A 20,469-nucleotide genomic window follows, 5' to 3' on the forward strand; every position below is an offset into this window, starting at 1 on the left:
TATTAACTGTATACCGTCTCCTTTATAAAGAATGCCATTTTATTTTGTTTTTGTTTCACAAAGAAAATCATATATTAGATTTCAAGTTTAACATTACAAATAATGCATTATATATATATATATATATATATATATTCTCTTATAGATAATGCCATTTATCATAAAATTACGGGTTAAATTGTTGTAAGTTTGTAACTATTAAGAATATAAATTCATTTCACTTATTTTCTTGATTTGTATGAAAAATATAAAAATGACATTTTCAAAACGGAGAAAATAATATATATAGTCCATTAAATGTAATGTTCCTAAAGAAAATCTTTAAATCTTAATCTTTTTATCAAAGTTTGAAACCAAAAGAGTAATACACAACTAGATATTTTCATGGACAGGAAGCTATTAATCACTGTTCATAAGACGATTAGGACCGAAACCAATCAAACCATACATGCAAAACCTGGGTTACTAGAAAAACAAATCAAGCCATATGTTATATCCGATTCACTTAGATAATGTCATGTCAAAGACGTAACATCTTGAATAAAAGCTCCCATACAGCCAATGACACGCTGTAACATGAACAAAGAAGACACAGAGAATCTAATATGCTGAAGATCTCTCAGGTTCCACCCCATTATGATGTTACTGACAATTAACTAAGCCTTGAGGTAGTAGAACCAAAAGGAAGATGCTTGTCTATTTAGCAAAAAAAAAAAAAGCCTTGTCTTGACTGTTTTACGTGTGTGGTTGTGTCATGTCATGATCATTATATACAGACAAAAGTGGTGGGCTTTCACAAAACCCAGTAAAAAGACAAAGAAGGCTCTATATCAAGGGCCCAAGTATTTGTTTAATTATGAAGGTGAGAGTTTTCAACTTTTGATCTAGTCTCATTGAAACAAACTCATCAAATCTAACCACTAAACTACACACAATTCAAAAAGAAAGAGTTTAGTTAAAATGATCTAATACCAGAACTGAAGTAAAGATAGATGAGCAAATCTGATCAAAACTTTTATCTTTCAGAGATATTAGATAGCGAGAGGTGACAAACATGTCAGTAATGGCAGACCACATGAGTTGGAGATTCAAATATTTTGATCTGGACTGTGTATCATACACATGTCCCCAGGTAGATGGGACACACTTTTGCCTCAAAGTTGCTGTTACTGCTACCGACAAGCTTTGCTGTTTTTTCCTTTGTCCTTAACTCAAAAAACAGTTCCCTCTATCAACCTATCTTTAACTTCTATAAAACACTTAGCTTCCACGAAGACTCATCTTCATCTTTAACATCAACTCTATATCTATCTCTATCCTCTCACTAAGGAAAACAACACAAAAGCTCTCTTTTATTCTCCTCTCACTCTTGAAGAAAACTCAGAAGAGGGTTAAGTTTAAGAAAAGTTTGTTGAGAAAATGGATGAGTTTGTTAACCTAAAGGCAACGGAGCTGAGGCTGGGATTACCAGGAACAAACAATGTATGTGAAGAAAGAGTTTCTTGCAATAGTAATAGCAATAAGAGAGCATTACAAGCTGATGCTGAGAATGAAACCGAAACATCCCCTCCTAGAAAGTAAGTTTTAATACACAAAAAAAGATCTCTGAATCTGATTGGATATGATACAAATTTTGGTTTATTGACAGTGTTTTTCCTTTTGCCAGGGCTCAGATTGTTGGATGGCCACCAGTAAGATCTTACAGGAAGAACAACATTCACACAAAGAAGAATGAATCTGATCTTGAGAGTCAAGGAATCTATGTGAAAGTAAGTATGGATGGTGCACCATACTTGAGGAAAATAGATTTGAGTTGTTACAAAGGATACTCAGAGTTGCTCAAAGCTTTGGAGATGATGTTCAAGTTCTCTGTGGGAGAGTATTCTGAGAGAGATGGATATAAAGGGTCAGACTTTGTGCCTACCTATGAAGACAAAGATGGTGATTGGATGCTTATTGGAGATGTTCCATGGGAGTAAGTTTTCTTTATAATATCTCAAAAGAAAAAAATATTTACAAGAAAAAAAAAACAGAATAAAAATGTTTGTAATAAGGGTTCTTATGGGGTTTTGTTACTTGTTGCAGGATGTTTGTATGCAATTGCAAGAGATTAAGGATCATGAAAGGTTCAGAAGCCAAGTGTTTAGGCTCTGGTGTATGAGACAAAGCTTGAGGAAACCTAACAGAGACACAAGAAGAGCTTCAAAGGTTGAAAGGGTTTTCATCAGATTGAATTTAAGTCATAGCCAATTTTTTTTTTACCTCAACGGTAAATTTCAAATGTAGATAATGGTCTTTCAGTATATGGAAACTGAAACCTAATCAATTTTTGTTACAGATACAGGGCAAAAGGTTGTGTCCTTGGTCTGTTGTTATGTATTGCATTTAAAAAATGTTGTATGAGATTGAAGAGTTCATCTAATGTTTGTAACAATATGATATACTGAAAGGTTACAAAATGAAGAAACAAAACAAGTTACATGAAATAATTAACCATCAATGGCCATGATCTAATCCCTATAGCCTAATGAATGGTTAACTTAAAAAGACTGAGACCAGTCTTAAATCATCATTATCTCTTTTCAAGCTTCAAAGGCTTGAGAGCTTTGTGAAGAAGTGAAAGTACCTGTAGGAGAATGGCTCTTTGTCCATGAAAGAATCATTTCATGAAGGTCTTCAGCGCTTAGACGGTCTGAAGGAGACTCCATCGTGCAGCAGTGAAACACGTCGATAAGAAATCTCATTGTGTCCAAGTCAGATTCGGTTAGGTCAAGCTCTTCAGGCAGTTTATTGGCTGATTCTTCTTCCTCCGTTTCAGAGGCCAGCTTCTCTAACTCCTCTGGTAGTTTTGGCCTTTTGCCCTTCTGTTTAAAAGTTAAAAAGAGAATGAACGGGTTAGTTGTGTCATAGGTCTTGCAAGTGTAAAGAAGATCTGTAGAGACAAACCTGTAGAGATTCTTGAATCTGAAGCTCGGATGAATCAAAATATGGGATCTGTAGTGTCAACAGCTCAAAGATTAGGCATCCAAATGACCAGATATCCACTTCCTGACAAAACACACGACCAAACTCATCAGTGTCTGTCTTAAACTATCTCTAGGCCCTGTTCAGAAAAATATTAACTGTATATTTAACGATATAATGAAGTAATATAAATTCTAAATTTAGCAGTATATCTAAAAATTTAAATTTTTAGATCATAATTTATATATTTATTTTGATGAACAAAAAGGATAGTAGAGAAACTTACAAGACCGTAAAAGTTTTGTTCATGCATTGCTCGGAAGACCTCAGGAGCCATCCAACGTGGCGTACCAACGCATACATTAGGAGGATGTATTCCCACATGAGCAATGCAGCAACCGTGCAAGTGAGACCTAAGCGGGACAGCTCTATCGAAATCACAAAGCTTCACAATAGGTTCTTCTCCGTTTGCTCTTTGGATGTTCAGATCGATCAAAACGTTTTCGCTTTTGATGTCACGGTGAATTATATCCTTCGAATGCAGCTGTACTAAAGCCCCTGAGATATCTCTTGCGATAGACAAGGCTAGATCCATTGGTACATGATGCTTACCAGCTTCAGAAAGCTTCTCAATGTGGCCCTGTAGACAGTCAAACCATAAAGAAGATTCTCATCAGATGTTACATAGGGTATCTATATATAGAATGAACAAAAAAATGTTTACCTTTAGAGATCCTCCTTTTATGTATTCCATAAGAATAGCAGACTGCAATATGCGTCGGTGTTCGTTTCCATCTTCCGAGGCTATCCACTTGGAAGATAACTCATGTCCGTATAACTCCACTATACAGTCATGCTTCAATGCTCCTAAAATCCTCACTTCTCCTAAGCAAGTGTACTCAAAAGTCCTAATGTCATCTACGGAAGCTCCATTAACCTCTAATGTACGCATCTGAGGAAAGAAAATAATAAACTATTCAGCTTATGGTTACTCAAACCTGAAGTGGAGAAAGGTAAAAAAAAAAAACAAACCTTAGCAGCTGCTTCAGTGGAGCCAAGCTTGCAACGGATAAGACTACTATTAGCTCTTTCTACTCCTTCGCTTGTTGACAGAGAAGGAAAAGAGCATCCTGGTTCCAGCTTTGCTCTTTTGCAAATGGATTCACTAAGCCGATTAAGAGGAATGTACCTGAAGCAATCAGCGGATTAGTACAAAACCTAGCAGACGACATGAACTGGTAAGAAGAGAGTAAAGAAGTGTTATTACCGGCAGAAGTATTCTTGATCTGTATCTTCCCTGATGTCATGAGGACGGCAAGCATCAACCACCATACGAACCAAAGAGTCACCTCGCTTCACAGGAACAATGTTCCAGGCATGCGGCGTGAAGTCTAGATAGCCTCTAACGAGCTCGCAAGGCACAGGAGGCTCCATACGATCGCAAAGGAACTTCATGAGCAAGGCCCTGTGTCTACAGATGCCAAACTGAAGCTTCCCTAGAGGAACCACTACAGAGTTCCGCTTGGACTTGATAGAACGCAATGATCTTTCACACACATCAGAGAAATTGACATCTTGATTCCCAGTCACACAAGTGCAGACAAAAGGTTTCTGGTAGTTTGTGCCGGAGAGCGCAACCTTTCTGGTTCTTTCGATGATAGCAGTTCTGTCACTTCCTCCGAAATGATCTGACACAAAGAGGGCGAGATATGATGCAACTTGGAGGTTGTTGATGGAGACTTGATCTACTTCTGAAGGTGGACAGTTCAGTATCTTCATTCTAGCTACCAAGGCTCGAGCAGAGAGGGTGATTGCATCCAATACTTCATCCTTGGACCTGTCCAGGAGTATGACTTCACGTGAATCAAGGGGCAAGATCTCCTCATACTTACTAAGAGGCATAAAGGGCCTATCACGTCCAGCATCAAAGAATCCATCAGGAAGAGAATCTTCTGTGCTGCAAAATGAATTGCTGCTGTATTTGTGAGACAGGTTAGCAATGTCTGGAGATGGCTTATGGCATTTAGAACCTTTTGGGTTATCCAGGTACTTATCAGAGCATCTCTTTGTACTGTGATTTGGTTTCTTTCTCTCTGTAGAAGAACTATAGTCTGCATCTCCTGAAGAGGGAGAAGATGACTTAATTTCACAACACTCCTTGTTATCTTTTTCACTCGTTGATTGGTTTTCCACAGATGGGGAATTTTCAGAAACCAAATCAGCTTTCAAACTGCTCTCTTCATCTTCAGAAGTAATGACAGGATCTCCTATTTCAGCGTCTTCTAACAGTTTATCACTGTCATCCAAGCAGATGCTATCAACCGAATCTTTGTTAGTGTTCTGTGAAACATTCATCTCCTGTTTTCTAGTTTCTTTGACTTTGTACTTCTTCTCCAGAGGGATTTCACCTTTCCACTTTTTTTTGTTGTTCAAACGATCTTGCCTTGTCCTTTGTTGTAAGTAGTGATGTTTCCGCTTCCACCTCTTACTTGATTTTCGAACCGAGACGCATCTACCGTTGGAAGAAACAACAGTTGACATACTTAGTGAGTTACGGTGAGAGCATGCACCTACAGTGCAAACAAAGAATTCACCATTCAGTTTTAACAAATAAAATCAAAAGCAAAGAAGTATCAAACTCCTCAGCTTTATCAGGCATACATAGTTCAGATGCAAAGGAAATGAATATTAAACTCTCACCTTGAGGGACACTTATGATGTTGTTTTCAAACGGGGTTTCTTCATATACATCCATTTCAACTATAGAGCTGCAAGTATCAACTCCCATCTCTTCATAGTTCCCTCCCAAATCACATTGTATCCATGCAGGAATAGAACAACAACTCTGGAGCCTATTGTACTTGAAACAACCAGAAAATCAAAGAAGCTCCGTCAGATCAAAGAATCTGGTGAACTCCTGAAGTTAAGCATATAGTCATATACCAAATAATAAAGCAATGTTAGAGAAATACCTGTAAACTTAGAATCTGAAGCCTAGGCATTAAGCTTAGATCGAGAGGATCCAGAGTTGTTAACCGGTTGTTAGACACGTCCAGGCTTTCCAAGTTTTGTAACAAAGCTAAAACCGATGGTAGCTCAATCAGCCTGTTGTGAGCAACCTTCAAGAACATCAATGAAGTCAGGTAACTTATCTCCTTAGGCAAACTCTTGATCTTGTTGAAGGAGAGATCAAGATACTCCAGACTCTTGAGACATCCAATCTCCGAAGGAATATATCTGCAAACAAGTAAGGAGACAAAAGTTCAAATCCTAAACCCAAAAAAATTTAAAACTGATTATATTATGAACCAAATTATTAGCATGATTGATTAAGCCTCTCATAAAATAAATAATATACAACTAAAATCTCTCTAAACAGTAAACAACATTCAATTAATTTATAAAATTTGATTAATCAATTTAAAATAAAACCTAGTTTCACATTATTAAACAATAACCAAAAGACATGGTTATCTCTATATATTATCTGAAGATAAATGATTAACACTAGTTATAAACAAAAAAATTAAAACTGATTATAACATGAACCAAATTATTAGCATGATTAATTTAGCCACATACAACTAAAATCTCTCTTAACACTAAACAACATTCAATCAATTTATAAAATTTGTTTAATTAATTTAAAAATAAAAGATCATGATCTAAGGCATCATCAAGAAGTATAAAAAGGCAAAGCTTTTCTTACCTAATGGAGAAGTGACAAACAGAGAGCCTCGTCAAGGACCTAAGACCAGAGATCTCACTCAATAGAGTCAACGCAGAAGAGCGTTTAGGGACTTTAGTAAGCTCAAGCTCCTTCAAACCCTTGAGCTTGTCCCACGCCAAGCCGTCGCCGAAGCCCGGCGACGAGATCTTCACCTGAAGATACTCCAAAGCCACCAGATTCCCTAGCTCAGCCGGGAACAGATCGATCTCGTTGCCGAAAAACTTGAGCTTCTTCAACCTCCCGAGCTCTCCGATCGATTTGGGGATTAGGTTGAAAGCGTTTCGAAAAAAGTAGAGACCTTTGATGGGATCGAATGTGTTGTGGCCCGGAAGAGAAAGCTCCAGACTTTGGCCGGAGACATCGATCACTGACTCATCGGTTTCGTTTCCTTGATCAATGTCCACGTCATCGATTGAATTAGCAGGATCGTTGCTCTTAGCTTCCATTGGATCTCGTCGCAGCGATTGGGAAGTGAAGAATTAGGTTAAAGGTTTAATTGGGGGTTAAAGAGATGAAATTGGAGAAGAGGAATCGAGCCCAGAAGCGATGGAGAGAGAGAGAGAGGGGGATGAGCTCGAGGCCATAGAAGGAGAGGAACCCTAGCTTTCGCGACAAGACGAATCAGAGATGCGAGATTGTTGATACCGACAGGATAAATCCAATAACGCGCTTAAGACATGGAAAAAGTAATACTTTGAAAAGTTTTTGAAAATGGATAGTTTCCGTTTCTGATTCAGACAAAAAAGGAATGTGCCGTTGATTTAAAGCTTTTGATGCTAAGAACTTAAGATTGTATTATTTTAATTATGGATAAGCTATGTGACAAAGTAATAATTTGTAAATACTACTTTCTCTGTTTCGAATTAGATGTCGTGTAGAACAAAAATTTTATTTCAAAATTAGTGTCGTTTTATGATTTTAATACAAAATTTATTGATTTTTTGTTTTAATTTATTTTTTTATTCGTTGAAATATGATTAAGTGTATTGATAATAATTTTTAAATAATTTATTAATCTGTGTGTCGAAGTCTAGAACGACGAGTAAAATGAAACGGAAGCAATATATTTTAAAAGTTGTTGATACGATATTTCAAAACAGCAAATTTTTTATATATATTTTGGTGATTGGTGGAGTGTTTGCGCTTAGAATACCGCACACACATGACAAATTGCCTAAGATTACGAAATAAATACGTAACCGTAGCCACAAGAAGAAGAAAAAAAGAGAAAACGATGAATATTTAGTCATTAATAACCGCGGTAATAAAAATGACATATCTTTTGTCCAAATCACGGCGCCTTTAAGCGAGAAGAGAAGCTGTGATTTGTCAGCTCAATACTCTCTCCACCACAAAGGTATGGCACTGGTTAGAAAATCATGTAACATCAGCATAACCACAATTTAACAAGGTATTTATCTTTAGGTGATTTAAATCCCTGGAAAAAGTTTCATCCCACAAGTATTTTTTTTTTTAAAGAATGTTAAATTTATTCAAATAAAAAAAACCTTTTAATGTATGCTACTTGTCTTAAAGTTTTGAAATATTTAAGAACACAATTTTCAAACTCAATTACGCCCGAGCCATAAACCAAACTCGAACGCAAGTATCTCTTTAAGCACATCTACACTATGGATGGTATCAGGAGCCTCAAGTGGGTCTAACCAGCCTGGTTATTCAAGGGTTCGTGTCATCTCATGCATTGACTCTGAAAAATCTTCAATCCTTGAAGATGATCAGATTCCTGGAGGGACTAAACTGTTGGAGAAATTGCAAGGTAAAATCTCAATAGAAGAGAGGGTGATGATTGCTGCATCCGAAGCTGTGGGAGCAGCAATGTCCAGCCTTTTGATGAGAGCAATACTCTGAAGAGAAGAGAGTTCAGGAAAAGATCAAGAAATGATAAGAAAACCACCAACTAGTTGCAATCTGCTGAACTTGCTTTAGGCTGAATCTTGTTTGAAGTTATCATTATGTTTTTTTTTTGTGACTTTCATCATTGTCAACTACTAAAGAAGATACTTTATAAGATCACAACAATGCTAGTTAGGCGCTTTATATAAAATTATTGATTAGACGGGTAATTAGACCGATTTCTTAAGTGTGTAAACCGACTTTTAGAAATAATCATTCTGAAAAAAATCGTTTTGTTTAGGTTTGATTACACTAATTTATAGACCACTGCGAAAACCTATTACAAAATGAAGTATATATGTTTAAAAGCCATGTCATCCTAATTATACAAAACGTCCATACAGCTGTATAATTACAAAACACTGTCAGGGACTTCAGTAGAGTGCTCTCTTGACTCTATCTTTCATATTAGTATCTTTTTTTTACAAATAAACATAGTAACTTGAAGCTCAAGCAACTGAGATACATCTGCGGTGACCTACATTTCTTCTCATCTTCTGTCGCTTAGTCTCTTCTCTCCACACATTACCAATATCTTGAGCTATGTTAACAGCATCCGCAGATGCTCCGGCCAGCCCTTTCCTCGTGAATCCAGCCGCATATAAACCCGACTTCCCTTTCCAAGCTTGTGGAAATGGTGACTTCGGGAACCCGTTCTTCGAAAAGAACTCACTTTCATGAAGCCAAGAAGGGACGTTGCTGCGATAACCGGTGGCTAGAACCACCGCATCAACATCTAACTTTCGTCCATCTACGAGCTCCACGTGGCTTCGTGAGAACCGTTTGATCGCAGGGACGATTTCTACGTCGCCGGACTTTATCTTCTCCAGTGCACCGATGTCGAGAACCGGCGTCTTTCCCGTCTTGCTTTTCAGCTCCATTGGGCCTATGTTGGGCCTCTTAAGCCCGTAGTTTGATAAGCTTCCAAGAACCAGCCATGATAAGCTCAGTATAAGCTTGTCTACTAGCCATAGAGGTAGCCACTTCATTAACATCACTGAGATTCCAAATGTTGATTTCCCCATTATTTCTCTCGGCAACACATGAACCTGGTCGAATAAAGAAACATAAGAACATGATAAGTTTAACGTTTCAAAATTTATTATATAGTTGTACTTATATAAATAAATAAATAAATAATCATTTTTGTATTGTGTTTTGCTTACCGAGCTACGAACGACCATGGAAGTAATAGCATTGTGATTAGCAAGATCAAGAGACACTTCCATGCCTGAGTTTCCACATCCCACGACAAGAACTCTTTTCCCTCTAAACTTCTCGCCGGACTTATACTCACAAGCGTGGATCACTTCTCCGTTGAACTCCGTCTTAAGCCCCTTAATCTCCGGCACAACTTGTTCGGCGTTTTCTCCCGTCGCCACCACCAACCACCGGCAAATATACTCCATCTCCTCTCCGGCAGAAGTCGTCCTAACCCTCCACAACCCGCTGGTTTCATCAAACCGAGCAGACTCGACTGATTTATTAAACTCCGGTTTAATCTTGAAATGACTTGCGTAGGACTCAAGGTAGTCGATGAACTGTCGTTTTGTTGGGTATTCAGGGTAGTGATCAGGGAAGGGCATTTTTGGTAATTGGCAAAACTTCTTGGGCAAGTGAAGCTTGAGTCTGTCGTATGTTCTTTTTTGCCATAGTGAAGCTATGCAGTCTGATCTTTCGACCACGACGAATGGGACTCCTTCATCACGTAGACAAGCTGCTGTTGCTAAACCGGACGGACCGGCACCGACGATAACCGGACCGTTGACCCAAATACACCGACGGTCTGATGAATATTCTTCACTTGCCATTAGGCTAAACATATTATTCTCCATTTTTTGAAGTGGGTTTGATAAGTATGTTTGGGGTGGGTTTTTGATCAATTTGAGAGTATAGGTAGTGAAGTTGAATGTTTTTGTTGTTGTTGTATGTTAAATGAGATCTGTTGGTTTGGATTTGGAGGGAGAAGATGTGTGTATTTATAGGAGTCCAGTTATTAGGAGGATGCATGTGGTTTGCGTCTTCTTAGGACTGGTTATTTTTATCACTGAGAATAATTTGTACGCAATAGTTTATTTAGGACCTAACTTTTGTCATATGCTTTTGCTTGAAATGTGAAATACATAAACATTATTTACACCTTTTTCAATAGAATTATTCGATTCTCTTGTTGTATTATGTGTAACTTAGAAAATAGTATCTCACAAAAATCATTAATCATATATTTGCCGTCTTTGTTTACATTTTTTTGCTGATAATTTAATTGATCACCCCGCAATCTGATTACTGGTTCTTGATGTTGATTCCCGTCTATTTTAATTATAAAATTTACTTGAAATTTACTGATGTGAAAGAGTAATAAATTGAAGTCTGGACCAAAAGATAATGAGTGATAGGTGTGTTTACTGATCGTTTGGTCCAGTCCGTATTATACTTCCGCAAATTTGACGAGTTTAAATAGTACGTATGATAGGTTTATATATGCATGGCATAGTACATACTACATATGGTAATAATGGTACTCATATAACGTAGTAGTACTTTTTACTCGTGCTTGTTATATATTTAGATGTTTTGTTATGTTGATGGGATCATGGGAACGGATTTTGAAATATTCTTTTCTTCGGTGATTGCGCTAAATAAACTGAGGTATACATGTATGTTAGAAGAAAAATAGTATAAATTTTGTTGGTTATTAAATGTATAATCCAATGCGTCGAAACATATGAAGAAATAACTAACCCTTTAGAAGGGATTGTATTGACATATATAATAGTTTCTTAGAGCATCTTTATCTCATCAAACCCATTTGGAATTCTTATTTTCCTTTCTTTTGTCTAATTAGAAAAAAATAAAAATTAAAAATCGAATCAATCGCGAACCGTCACATGTCAGTGGAATCCGAAAATAGTGCAAGAAACCCATTTAAATTGGTGCTTATTTGGAGGCTTTAAGCAACGGTTTTTTTGCTTTTTTGTGAGGTTTACACTAAAAACCTTCTCTCAACCCCTGCGATAAAAATACTTTCAGATCATATTTATTGTAGGTCTTTTAGATTAGATTTCTCATCATAATACAAGATATGATCTCTTAACTTTTAAGAGGCTTACAATAAACATACTCTTTGTTTGTTTTTTTCTTTATAGATTCTCAACTTCTCCACTATACATATTACATATACATCTATTCAAATAGTTTTCTATGTTATTGCAATTTAATTGTGTTTTGTTTTTCTTGCTAACTAAATGTTATCCATTTATAATTAATCCCACTGGTTCGTTATTATTACTAACCTAATAGAAGCATTTAATGTCTTCCACGTTAATCATTGGTTATATGAATCCACGTGGCACATCATGCTCACAAATACTCAACCACGTGGAGAGTTTTGGCCCAATCTGAACTCCTCCGCCGGCTAACTAACCACATCAAATCAAAATGCAACTTTCTTAATTTTAAATACCATTTTTATTATTGCGATTCTCTTTTTATAGTTTTTTTTGAAGATAATTCTCTTTTTATAGTTTCTCTTTTGTTTTTGTTTTTTTGCTCTTTTAGGTACTTTCAAGTTTCATATTAGTTTCTTTTAAGCTTGTGACATACTCTCTCTGTTTTTAAAAGATGCATATTCTAGATTTTTCACATATACTAAGAAAATTCATTAAATATGCATTGTTTTTTGTGAATAACAATTTTCTATAACTTTTAGCCAATAGAAATTTAATAAACACCATTAATTTTTTTGAAACTTACAATTTTTTATAAAATCATACTTAAAAAATGTATCTTTTTAAAACAAATTTTTTTTCCAGAACATACATCTTTTAGGAACGGAGGGAGTAATATATATTTTAAACCTGTAAGGGGAATAGTTTCTTTTCAAAAGGTTTTACCAAAGGGAATAAATAGTTGGAAGTGTATTGCTTCTTTTCCCAATTTATTAAGATTTAGTGGATGTTGATAATAGTTAAAGAAATGTCACTTCCATGTAATACACTAAATTGACTTTCGTTGGAAAAACTAAAATTAAATCGGCACTCATTCCCTAAATGCAATTTTACTATTATTTATTATCATATAAACAACAAATACGTATATACTATAATATTAGGGTTACTTAAATATATCATTATGTACCTAGGTTAAAAAGTTCTTTGAATTACTAAACTTTGTAATACATATATAATGTTATGGGAAGTACAAGTATATACGCATGCATGGATGTAATCCACTAACTTCAAATTAGAGAATAAGATGGGGAAAAAAAGTATTCATGGGGAAATGACATATAGATATGTGCATGAATCTTTTTTCCCATTAGCTACAAAATTTAATAGGTTTAGTTAGAGTTTCACGTTTCCCTATTTTCATATAACGAGACGTTTTTCTTTTGTTTGTTGAAAAGCATCTTGATACGATTTGTTACGGTTTTATATAATTTGTATTAACATTTTCACGATATACTAGATACATTTGGATCACTATTGTTGCATTCATAACCGTATATTAACCAAACCACGTCTTTCTTTTACTGGTTTTGGTTTACAAATTTACGAAATATTATACAGTATTAGCAAAGTATTTACTAAATCAAAAGCTTTTTTTCTTTCTTGAATCTAGCTTTTTATTTAGTGATGGAATTTTGTTTACAAAATTTACTTATTTCTTTATATAAGTTAGTAATGGGAATTTAATTCTATTGCCCACATACTGCTATGAATTTGCCATAAAATTCTTTAAAATTCGTTAATTGATATACCTATTTTTGAAATGAGTATCTAACCTGTTTTCGTTTATATAATTGCATTCATAAATAAGTAGTATGAGATATGACATAATAATGCAGAAAACATGTATACATACTCTTTTCAAAAAAAGAAAAACATGTACACATTCTTATACAAAGCAAAATTCATACTTTAATGCAATTAAATTATAAAGCGATGGCATCCAATAATGAATAAATACAAAAGGTGTTTTGATCGAAAAGTAATATCGTACCTTTTACACGATTTGGCTGTTTTATTAGCTGGCGCTAAATATTGCTATTATGTCGTTTAAGTCCTCGTATATACTTCTAAAAACTATGAATTAATGCCTAGTTCATGTATTATTGTCATCTATCATGAAATTATATTATTAGTAGCATAATTTATAGTATTGTTTGGAAGCTAGCGAGGTTCGAGAATATGGAATCAAGTGGACGTAAATTACGAGTATAGAATAAAAGGTAGACGTGAACTCGAGTTAGTGGAGAACTTAATTAACTAAATATATAAACATTTTTCACATAGATTTACTTATATATATAGAGCAATTTTTTTATATAATCAAATATATAGACAGAAAAAATTCTACATTTTAGATTTTGTTTCCAGAAAAACGAATTAGGATTTCCTAAATACATCGTTACACTTTGGCATGACAAAACGTTTTGAATACGTTCATATATACCAGATTTACAACAAAAATTATCTTGATCAAATTTATCTAGGACATACATATAATTATATACTCCATCCGTTTTTTAATGATGGACTTTCTAAAAAAAATCAGAAATATGTATTTTTTGTGTTTTCTATGAAAAAATGTAAATTTTAAAAAAATTAATTAATTTTATTGAATTACTATTGGTTAAAAATTATTAAAAATTACAGAAAACGATACATTTATTATAATTGTTTAATGTGTTTTCTTAATATGTGTGAAAATACTAAAAAGTCTATCTTTTAGGAACGGGGAGAGTATATCATAAGATTGTTGCATAATTGATTTGAAAAGCAGAAGAGTACTATTATAATGTCTTTATTTTTTTTCGTAACACATTATAATGTCTTTATATACATAAAATTATTGTTCTTCAGTTTTCGGTTAAGTTCACTGATCGTAGTTTCCCCTATAAAGGGACCCTCGTAGAAAAGGCTTTAGTATTGATCGTTGTGCAAATTATCCCTCTTTGCATAATTTCTTTCATTCTTATACTAAACTTATATAAATAACACACTCGTGGCGGATTTTCTTTAACAAAAATAATCATGGTGGATTTTAATAAAATTTGCAAGGACATATATAGTAAGATAATATGTTCACATGGACCCTACCCAAAAGCTCACAGTGCGATATGTGTATATATATGTATTTATATAATTAATTATTAGGAATATCATTCTAATAAATGAGACATGAAAATATAAAGCTATTGAAATACAACTAAATATCCAGTTAATAAAGTCCTCTCCAAATCTTATGTTGAGAAGATGACTCTTACTAGGAAACGATTAAGAAACATTAATATATGAATGTTTTGATTTTTAGCAAAAAAAAACATTAATATATGAACATTAAAGTTTGAGTCGTTTAAACTAATAGTACTGTATAATGTAGGAAGTTAGCGTAATGCATGATTGCATGTGACGTGATCGATCTATCATAAATTTTTCCTTAACCACTGCTCGATTTCCTCAACTACAAAGTCAAACTTGTTTCTTATACATGTATTTACAAATCAATACATCTACATTATGTATTTTCTGTCATATAATACCCCTATTTGTGTCAGAGTAGTTTAAGCTAACTGTTTGCTAGTAATTGCACTCTCGATCAAGTTATAGTATTTTATATATTATCATGTGACCAAGTTAATTAATTCAGTTTTATTACTATATGAAATTGTTGCTAATATAATCATATTTTTATCAATATTTAAGTGGCCGGATGTAATTTTATCTTTAGATTTTTTGCTTATTTATTTTATATGTTTAAGAGTAGTTGCTAATCATATAATGTATATGGGAAATTTATCATTTTAGATACTATACTATACTATAATATAATATAATATGAGTGATATTTTCCATATTTAGTTCTTACATAGAATGAGAAAATGTGTATATATAATATAAGTCAGTCTTTCGGTTAATCATTTAACTGGAGAACAAAATATTTGATTAAAGGTGCTTATTTTGACTAACTTTGAATTAATTGATTTGGTTTCTTCACAAATTCGTTATTCTAGCATAACTAATAGGAAAATAAAGAGTTGGACAAGGAGCTCAACACAACAATGTTTTGTATTCTTTGTTAGTTAATTGATGTTATGTCAACTGTTAATATATATATAGTATTCCATCAATAAATAAACCAGACACATGATAGTCTTTTACAAGTGATTCCTTTTTTTATTCTCTAATACAAGTGATTCTAACAGAAGCACAAAACACATGAGACCACATGAAATTACGATTTTTAAAAGGTTAGAGAAGAACTATATATTCCAATAATGACCCGTTAAGCATGGTTGGTGTTGTAACTGGCCGGTCAAAATTAAGATTATTAAACTGAATGATTAGTCAAAGTAGATAGTCTCAAAATTATAACATACAACATATATATCACACAGATTGTTTGGTTTTTTGGAATAAACCATGCCGATTATCCGGCCGGTTCCAAAGAAAAAAGTGTATTATAGATTGGATTAACACGAAAGTGTATCATACTGAATTTGAATACTTTCTAATTTTTTAATTATTGTAAAGAATAAATGATTGTATGTTACGATCCACCATTTTAACTACTACATTAACTTAATCTAAAATCTGACATAACTAATTGAATTGCACTATTTTCGTAGCGAGATTAAATTTAAACGGTACTACCATAATCAAAAAATTGTCACACATGTATTTTTAAAATTACCAAACATATCACATCACAATGCGTTATGCGACTATATTACACATAATCAATGGATTGCCACAAATACATATTGTATAATATTGAGTTTACGATATTGGATTGCATATAAAATAAAGAAACAAGCTCTTAGATTGCAAGAATGGTAAGTTAATACTCTATTTGTTTACAAACCACAAAATAATAACGACATGCACTCGCATATTTTAAATTTTGGAGAGTGGGATTGGTGAAAAAGGGTTAATTCTGGTGCTACGAGGTGGGCCACAAAAGTCGCAGTTGACCGAATAATACAGCCATAAATAAACAAGTCAATATTTAGGCCCATTTACAAGTAAATGACATTATAGTTAAACATCTATTTTTGTTTGTATACCCATAAATGAGTACTGGACCAATGTTTGGGTAAGTGATCCAAGGCTGTGCCCATTTCTAAAGTGAGACGAAGATATTTCAATTTCTTTTTTCCTCTACAAAACAAGAAATATCAAAACATTGGTTAATTTGTTAACCCTAATCTTCTACAGTCCAAAATGATTATTTATTAGCCTAACGAACAAATGATCTTCAATGTGAAAAACAGCAGAAAGGAACTAAGGATGTTACATTCATGGTTGAAACATGTACACGTTGTTGTTACTCATAGGGTTATCAATCAAACAAACCCTACAAGTTTAAGATGTTGTAACAAAAACATGTAATAAGTATATATTGTACGGAAACATTTAGACAAGTTGAAGCCATTTGAAATCTAGTATTGAAAAGGAACAAGTTGTAGAAATAGTTCAACGTCAAATTCAAGGCAGAAGAGACTCGAGAGACCTATAAGAAAACCTCACGGAATGTTTGAGATGATAATGACAAATCGTATCATATCGGGACGTCAATAGATATGATGAAAGCAACGATCTGAGTTTGCCAGCTTGACAAAGTATAATCGAATTATAGATGAGGTTTCCTTTTCAGTGTGTTAAACACAACAGTTGTAAATTTGGTCCATCATGGTCCCTAATAAAAGATGTGTAATTCAAAATAAAATGATACAAACATTCCTTTTGATTTTGATTTGAAAAAGTTAGGTGCGAATTAATGTATAGTACAAGTTTTCGGACCGACACACCAACTTGGCAGTAACAATGTATTTTATTGGATACTTAGGAGACACGAGTTAATATTTATTTCCATATGGTTATAGTTACATCAAGGTTCCATATGGTTATAGTTACATCAAGGTCTTGAATTCATGATTCCAGAACTTTCTGCTATCTTCTTCTAGTTAATAAGATTAACACTGAAACTTTAAGAGAACAAATTTAAAATATTTTAAAAATCGTTTCTGTAAACTTCACCGGTCATACTGAAATTCCCAGCGTATAATTAAACAGAGAAGTTAATAAAACATGAGACCAAAAAATGTGATAAACATCTAAGAAAGAAAAAACGCAAACAAGGGTAAACTAGTAACAAATGTATATCCGCAGATAGGTACTCTCAAAAAAACCCCAACATGAAAATTAAGACAACACACCTCAGAAAGGTGAGGGAGGGACTTCAATGGTGGTTCCAGCTTGAATCTGACCCCAACCTATCAAACGCCAATGCTTCTCCACACGCCTGCTCAGAGCCACTTTCTCTCCTTTGCTCGTGCACACCGGCGCGGTCAGCTGCAACTTAGCCAGATCGTTCTTAACTCCAACAACTTTGGCTCCAGTCGACATGGAACCAATGTTGAGCATCAGAATCTCTCCCTTTGTTAGCTTTGACACTTTCCCTTGCTTCTCTGATCCCTTTGTTCTCACTCCCAACAATCGCCGTAGAAGAAAGAAGTTCACCTACAAGATTATTTAACATAAACCAAATCAACTAAGCTTACCACCAAAGGAGAAAAAGCACAAGAGACGTATCCTGAGTTGTTGTTAATACCTCAAGTTCAACAAAGACATCAGGAAGGGAACCGATTTCACCAAGGACTTGACCAACCAAACGATCAGCACGAGTAAGAGTTGGGTCCATTGTTGTTCCAACTCCAATTAGACCTCCAGGAACGGCAAACTGAAGCTCGTTCTGTTCGGCGTAGAGTGAAATGATGCGGGAGTAAATTGGAGTGCATTTTGGGTTGCCACGCTCGTCTTTCACAACAATTCCAGGTCGGATCTCAATCAATTGGTTCACTTTCAAAACACCCTACAAATAAATAAATGCAGTTATAGCAGTATGTACCATACAAAGAGGCTTGATGAAAAGATAGAAAGAGAGAGAAATAGATACCCGGAGGATACTTCCACCAGCAACTCCACCTTTAATGTCATCAACCTCAAACCCAGGTTTGTTGACATCAAAAGACCGAATCACTATCATATTTGGTGGGGACACGAAGTTCCTCTTAGGGATTGGGATCTTCTTGACAATGTACTCGCACACAACATCGATGTTGTATTTCAGTTGTGCTGACACTGGGACGATTGGGGCACCATCTGCGACAGTGTTCTGCAAGCAAGATGTGATGAAAATATGAGTACTTAGTTCCCCTAAACCCTATTCCTTATAGCTTAACCAAGAGATTCATCAGAGATAAAAAAAAAGAATCGAACCATTATAAATTTCTGAATGGCCTCGTGCTGGTTAATGGCAACGTTCTCTTGAATAAGATCAATCTTGTTCTGAAGGATGATGATATGCTTGAGTTGCATGATTTCAACAGCAGCAAGATGTTCGGACGTCTGTGGTTGCGGACAAGTTTCGTTTGCAGCGATGAGAAGCAGTGCACCATCCATGATTGCTGCTCCGTTAAGCATAGTCGCCATGAGAATATCGTGTCCCTGAAGAATAGAACATGAAGCTCATCAACAAGAATAAAGCCAAGAGTCGAGAAATCTAACACTACTCCATCAACCCTCAATCATAGGAAAGTACCATCCTTTGAAAAATAGCATATAAAGAAGAATGAAGAGAAGCATAAAACTCATCATACCGGGCAATCAACGAACGACACATGCCTCAATAGTTTCATCTTGGCGTTCTCAAATCCAGGGACATCACAATTCGGGGTGTCTTCCTTCCCACTTCCATAAGCCCTAGAATAACATATACGTCATTAAGACTCTCAGACACACGCAAACCTTATACTAGAAGATCAAAATTTGAAAGCAAGAACTCACTTGTAACACATAGGTCTAGGGCATTTATCATCCTCGCACTTGTAAATCTTAGCATTCGCATATCCAAGCTTAATAGTGATATTACGCTCCAACTCATTCTTAAAACGAACAGTCTACACAAGAGCACCAAACGATATACATCAACTGCCTCTACTAACATCAAAATTCGTCAAAAAAAAAGGGAGAATCAAAGTAACCTGGACACCAGAAATAGCTTTGACAACAGTGGACTTGCCGTGAGCGACATGCCCAATGGTTCCTGAGATAATAACACTTACACAATCTTAGCTTAGCACAAGGAGAAAGTTTAACTAAAGAGCCTTGGCAAAGAGCTTACCAATGTTGATAGTAGCCTGGCGAGAGATGACCTCAGGGGATAACGGATGAAGCACAGTCACATCCAATTTACTAAGATCTTGCTCCGCCAAGCCCTTGTTCCTCGCCATTATCAGAGGTTTTCTTCTCCTGCTCAATACCAGAATCAATCAATCAGAGTAACGAATCAATCAAAGACGAGTCTCCCCCTAAACAAGAAAACCAATTGGATTCCAAATCTAAGACTAATCTAGGCGAAGATTCTACGGAGAGAAGGAATCTTTCGAATGAGAAGATGCGATTGTGGGAGATCGAGACGAACCTGAGTGAGAAAGCGGCGCAGGTAAGAGGATGAAGACGACGACGACGAAGATAACAAGAGATGGTGATGCTCAAGGTTTTTTTAGGGTTGTTGCGTTTCTTCTTTTTTCCCCTTATGATATTTAATTATTTTTAAACCGGCAAATATTATTATTTATTATAAAGCCCCCAGTCAGATATATTATTCACCAACTGGAACAGTAGTTTAGTTCTTATGAATCACATCCAAATCACAAAGATCTATTTGATGAAAATGTTAAAAATCTACTTCATTACTAAAATGAAACTAGGGAGATTTTTTTTTTTATAAATATAAATTCTTCTGTACAACAATAAAGGAGCATTATGTAGTCACTACTTATTAAAACTTTGAGT

At 34.9% G+C, this 20,469-nt stretch overlaps 4 protein-coding genes across 4 annotated transcripts; 1 reads left to right on the forward strand and 3 right to left on the reverse strand.

Annotated features, from left to right (window-relative positions):
* The first annotated feature begins 1,235 nt into the window (after positions 1–1,235).
* Positions 1,236–2,422, forward strand: LOC106369249 (auxin-responsive protein IAA3). Its single transcript, XM_013809373.3, has 3 exons — positions 1,236–1,577; positions 1,667–1,975; positions 2,086–2,422. The coding sequence occupies exons 1-3, from the start codon at positions 1,420–1,422 to the stop codon at positions 2,159–2,161; spliced, it is 543 nt and encodes a 180-aa protein (XP_013664827.2). The 5' UTR covers positions 1,236–1,419; the 3' UTR covers positions 2,162–2,422.
* Positions 2,385–7,419, reverse strand: LOC106369248. Its single transcript, XM_013809372.3, has 9 exons — positions 6,674–7,419; positions 5,937–6,201; positions 5,665–5,824; positions 4,232–5,534; positions 3,997–4,153; positions 3,689–3,916; positions 3,251–3,604; positions 2,947–3,048; positions 2,385–2,864 (listed from the first exon to the last, which is right to left on the reverse strand). Exons 1-9 carry the CDS (start codon positions 7,138–7,140, stop codon positions 2,583–2,585), a joined length of 3,318 nt encoding a protein of 1,105 aa, XP_013664826.2. The 5' UTR covers positions 7,141–7,419; the 3' UTR covers positions 2,385–2,582.
* A 1,469-nt stretch (positions 7,420–8,888) lies between these two features.
* Positions 8,889–17,438, reverse strand: LOC106365409 (probable indole-3-pyruvate monooxygenase YUCCA9). Its single transcript, XM_013804841.3, has 2 exons — positions 9,775–17,438; positions 8,889–9,657 (listed from the first exon to the last, which is right to left on the reverse strand). The coding sequence occupies exons 1-2, from the start codon at positions 10,441–10,443 to the stop codon at positions 9,058–9,060; spliced, it is 1,269 nt and encodes a 422-aa protein (XP_013660295.2). The 5' UTR covers positions 10,444–17,438; the 3' UTR covers positions 8,889–9,057.
* A 160-nt stretch (positions 17,439–17,598) lies between these two features.
* On the reverse strand, positions 17,599–20,223 carry LOC106369250 (eukaryotic translation initiation factor 2 subunit gamma). Its single transcript, XM_013809374.3, has 9 exons — positions 20,096–20,223; positions 19,796–19,923; positions 19,656–19,717; positions 19,459–19,571; positions 19,272–19,374; positions 18,892–19,119; positions 18,569–18,787; positions 18,224–18,484; positions 17,599–18,132 (listed from the first exon to the last, which is right to left on the reverse strand). Exons 2-9 carry the CDS (start codon positions 19,902–19,904, stop codon positions 17,830–17,832), a joined length of 1,398 nt encoding a protein of 465 aa, XP_013664828.1. The 5' UTR covers positions 19,905–19,923; positions 20,096–20,223; the 3' UTR covers positions 17,599–17,829.
* Between the last annotated feature and the right edge of the window lie 246 nt (positions 20,224–20,469).

The sequence above is a fragment of the Brassica napus genome, chromosome A9 (assembly GCF_020379485.1).
Source record: "Brassica napus cultivar Da-Ae chromosome A9, Da-Ae, whole genome shotgun sequence".
NCBI classification, from domain to species: Eukaryota; Viridiplantae; Streptophyta; class Magnoliopsida; order Brassicales; family Brassicaceae; genus Brassica; species Brassica napus.

Coding starts and splice junctions, on each gene's coding strand:
- LOC106365409 (XM_013804841.3), bottom strand. CDS start 10,443: ATGGAGAATAATATGTTTAGCCTAATGGCAAGTGAAGAATATTCATCA. Junction 9,658..9,774: donor CCATGGTCGTTCGTAGCTCG/GTAAGCAAAACA, acceptor TTATTCGACCAG/GTTCATGTGTTGCCGAGAGA.
- LOC106369250 (XM_013809374.3), bottom strand. CDS start 19,904: ATGGCGAGGAACAAGGGCTTGGCGGAGCAAGATCTTAGTAAATTGGAT. Junction 19,572..19,655: donor AAGCTATTTCTGGTGTCCAG/GTTACTTTGATT, acceptor GCTCTTGTGTAG/ACTGTTCGTTTTAAGAATGA. Junction 19,120..19,271: donor TGTCGTTCGTTGATTGCCCG/GTATGATGAGTT, acceptor TCTATTCTTCAG/GGACACGATATTCTCATGGC.
- LOC106369248 (XM_013809372.3), bottom strand. CDS start 7,140: ATGGAAGCTAAGAGCAACGATCCTGCTAATTCAATCGATGACGTGGAC. Junction 5,535..5,664: donor CATCATAAGTGTCCCTCAAG/GTGAGAGTTTAA, acceptor TTTGCACTGTAG/GTGCATGCTCTCACCGTAAC. Junction 2,865..2,946: donor AGATTCAAGAATCTCTACAG/GTTTGTCTCTAC, acceptor ACTTTTAAACAG/AAGGGCAAAAGGCCAAAACT.
- LOC106369249 (XM_013809373.3), top strand. CDS start 1,420: ATGGATGAGTTTGTTAACCTAAAGGCAACGGAGCTGAGGCTGGGATTA. Junction 1,578..1,666: donor GAAACATCCCCTCCTAGAAA/GTAAGTTTTAAT, acceptor TCCTTTTGCCAG/GGCTCAGATTGTTGGATGGC. Junction 1,976..2,085: donor ATTGGAGATGTTCCATGGGA/GTAAGTTTTCTT, acceptor TACTTGTTGCAG/GATGTTTGTATGCAATTGCA.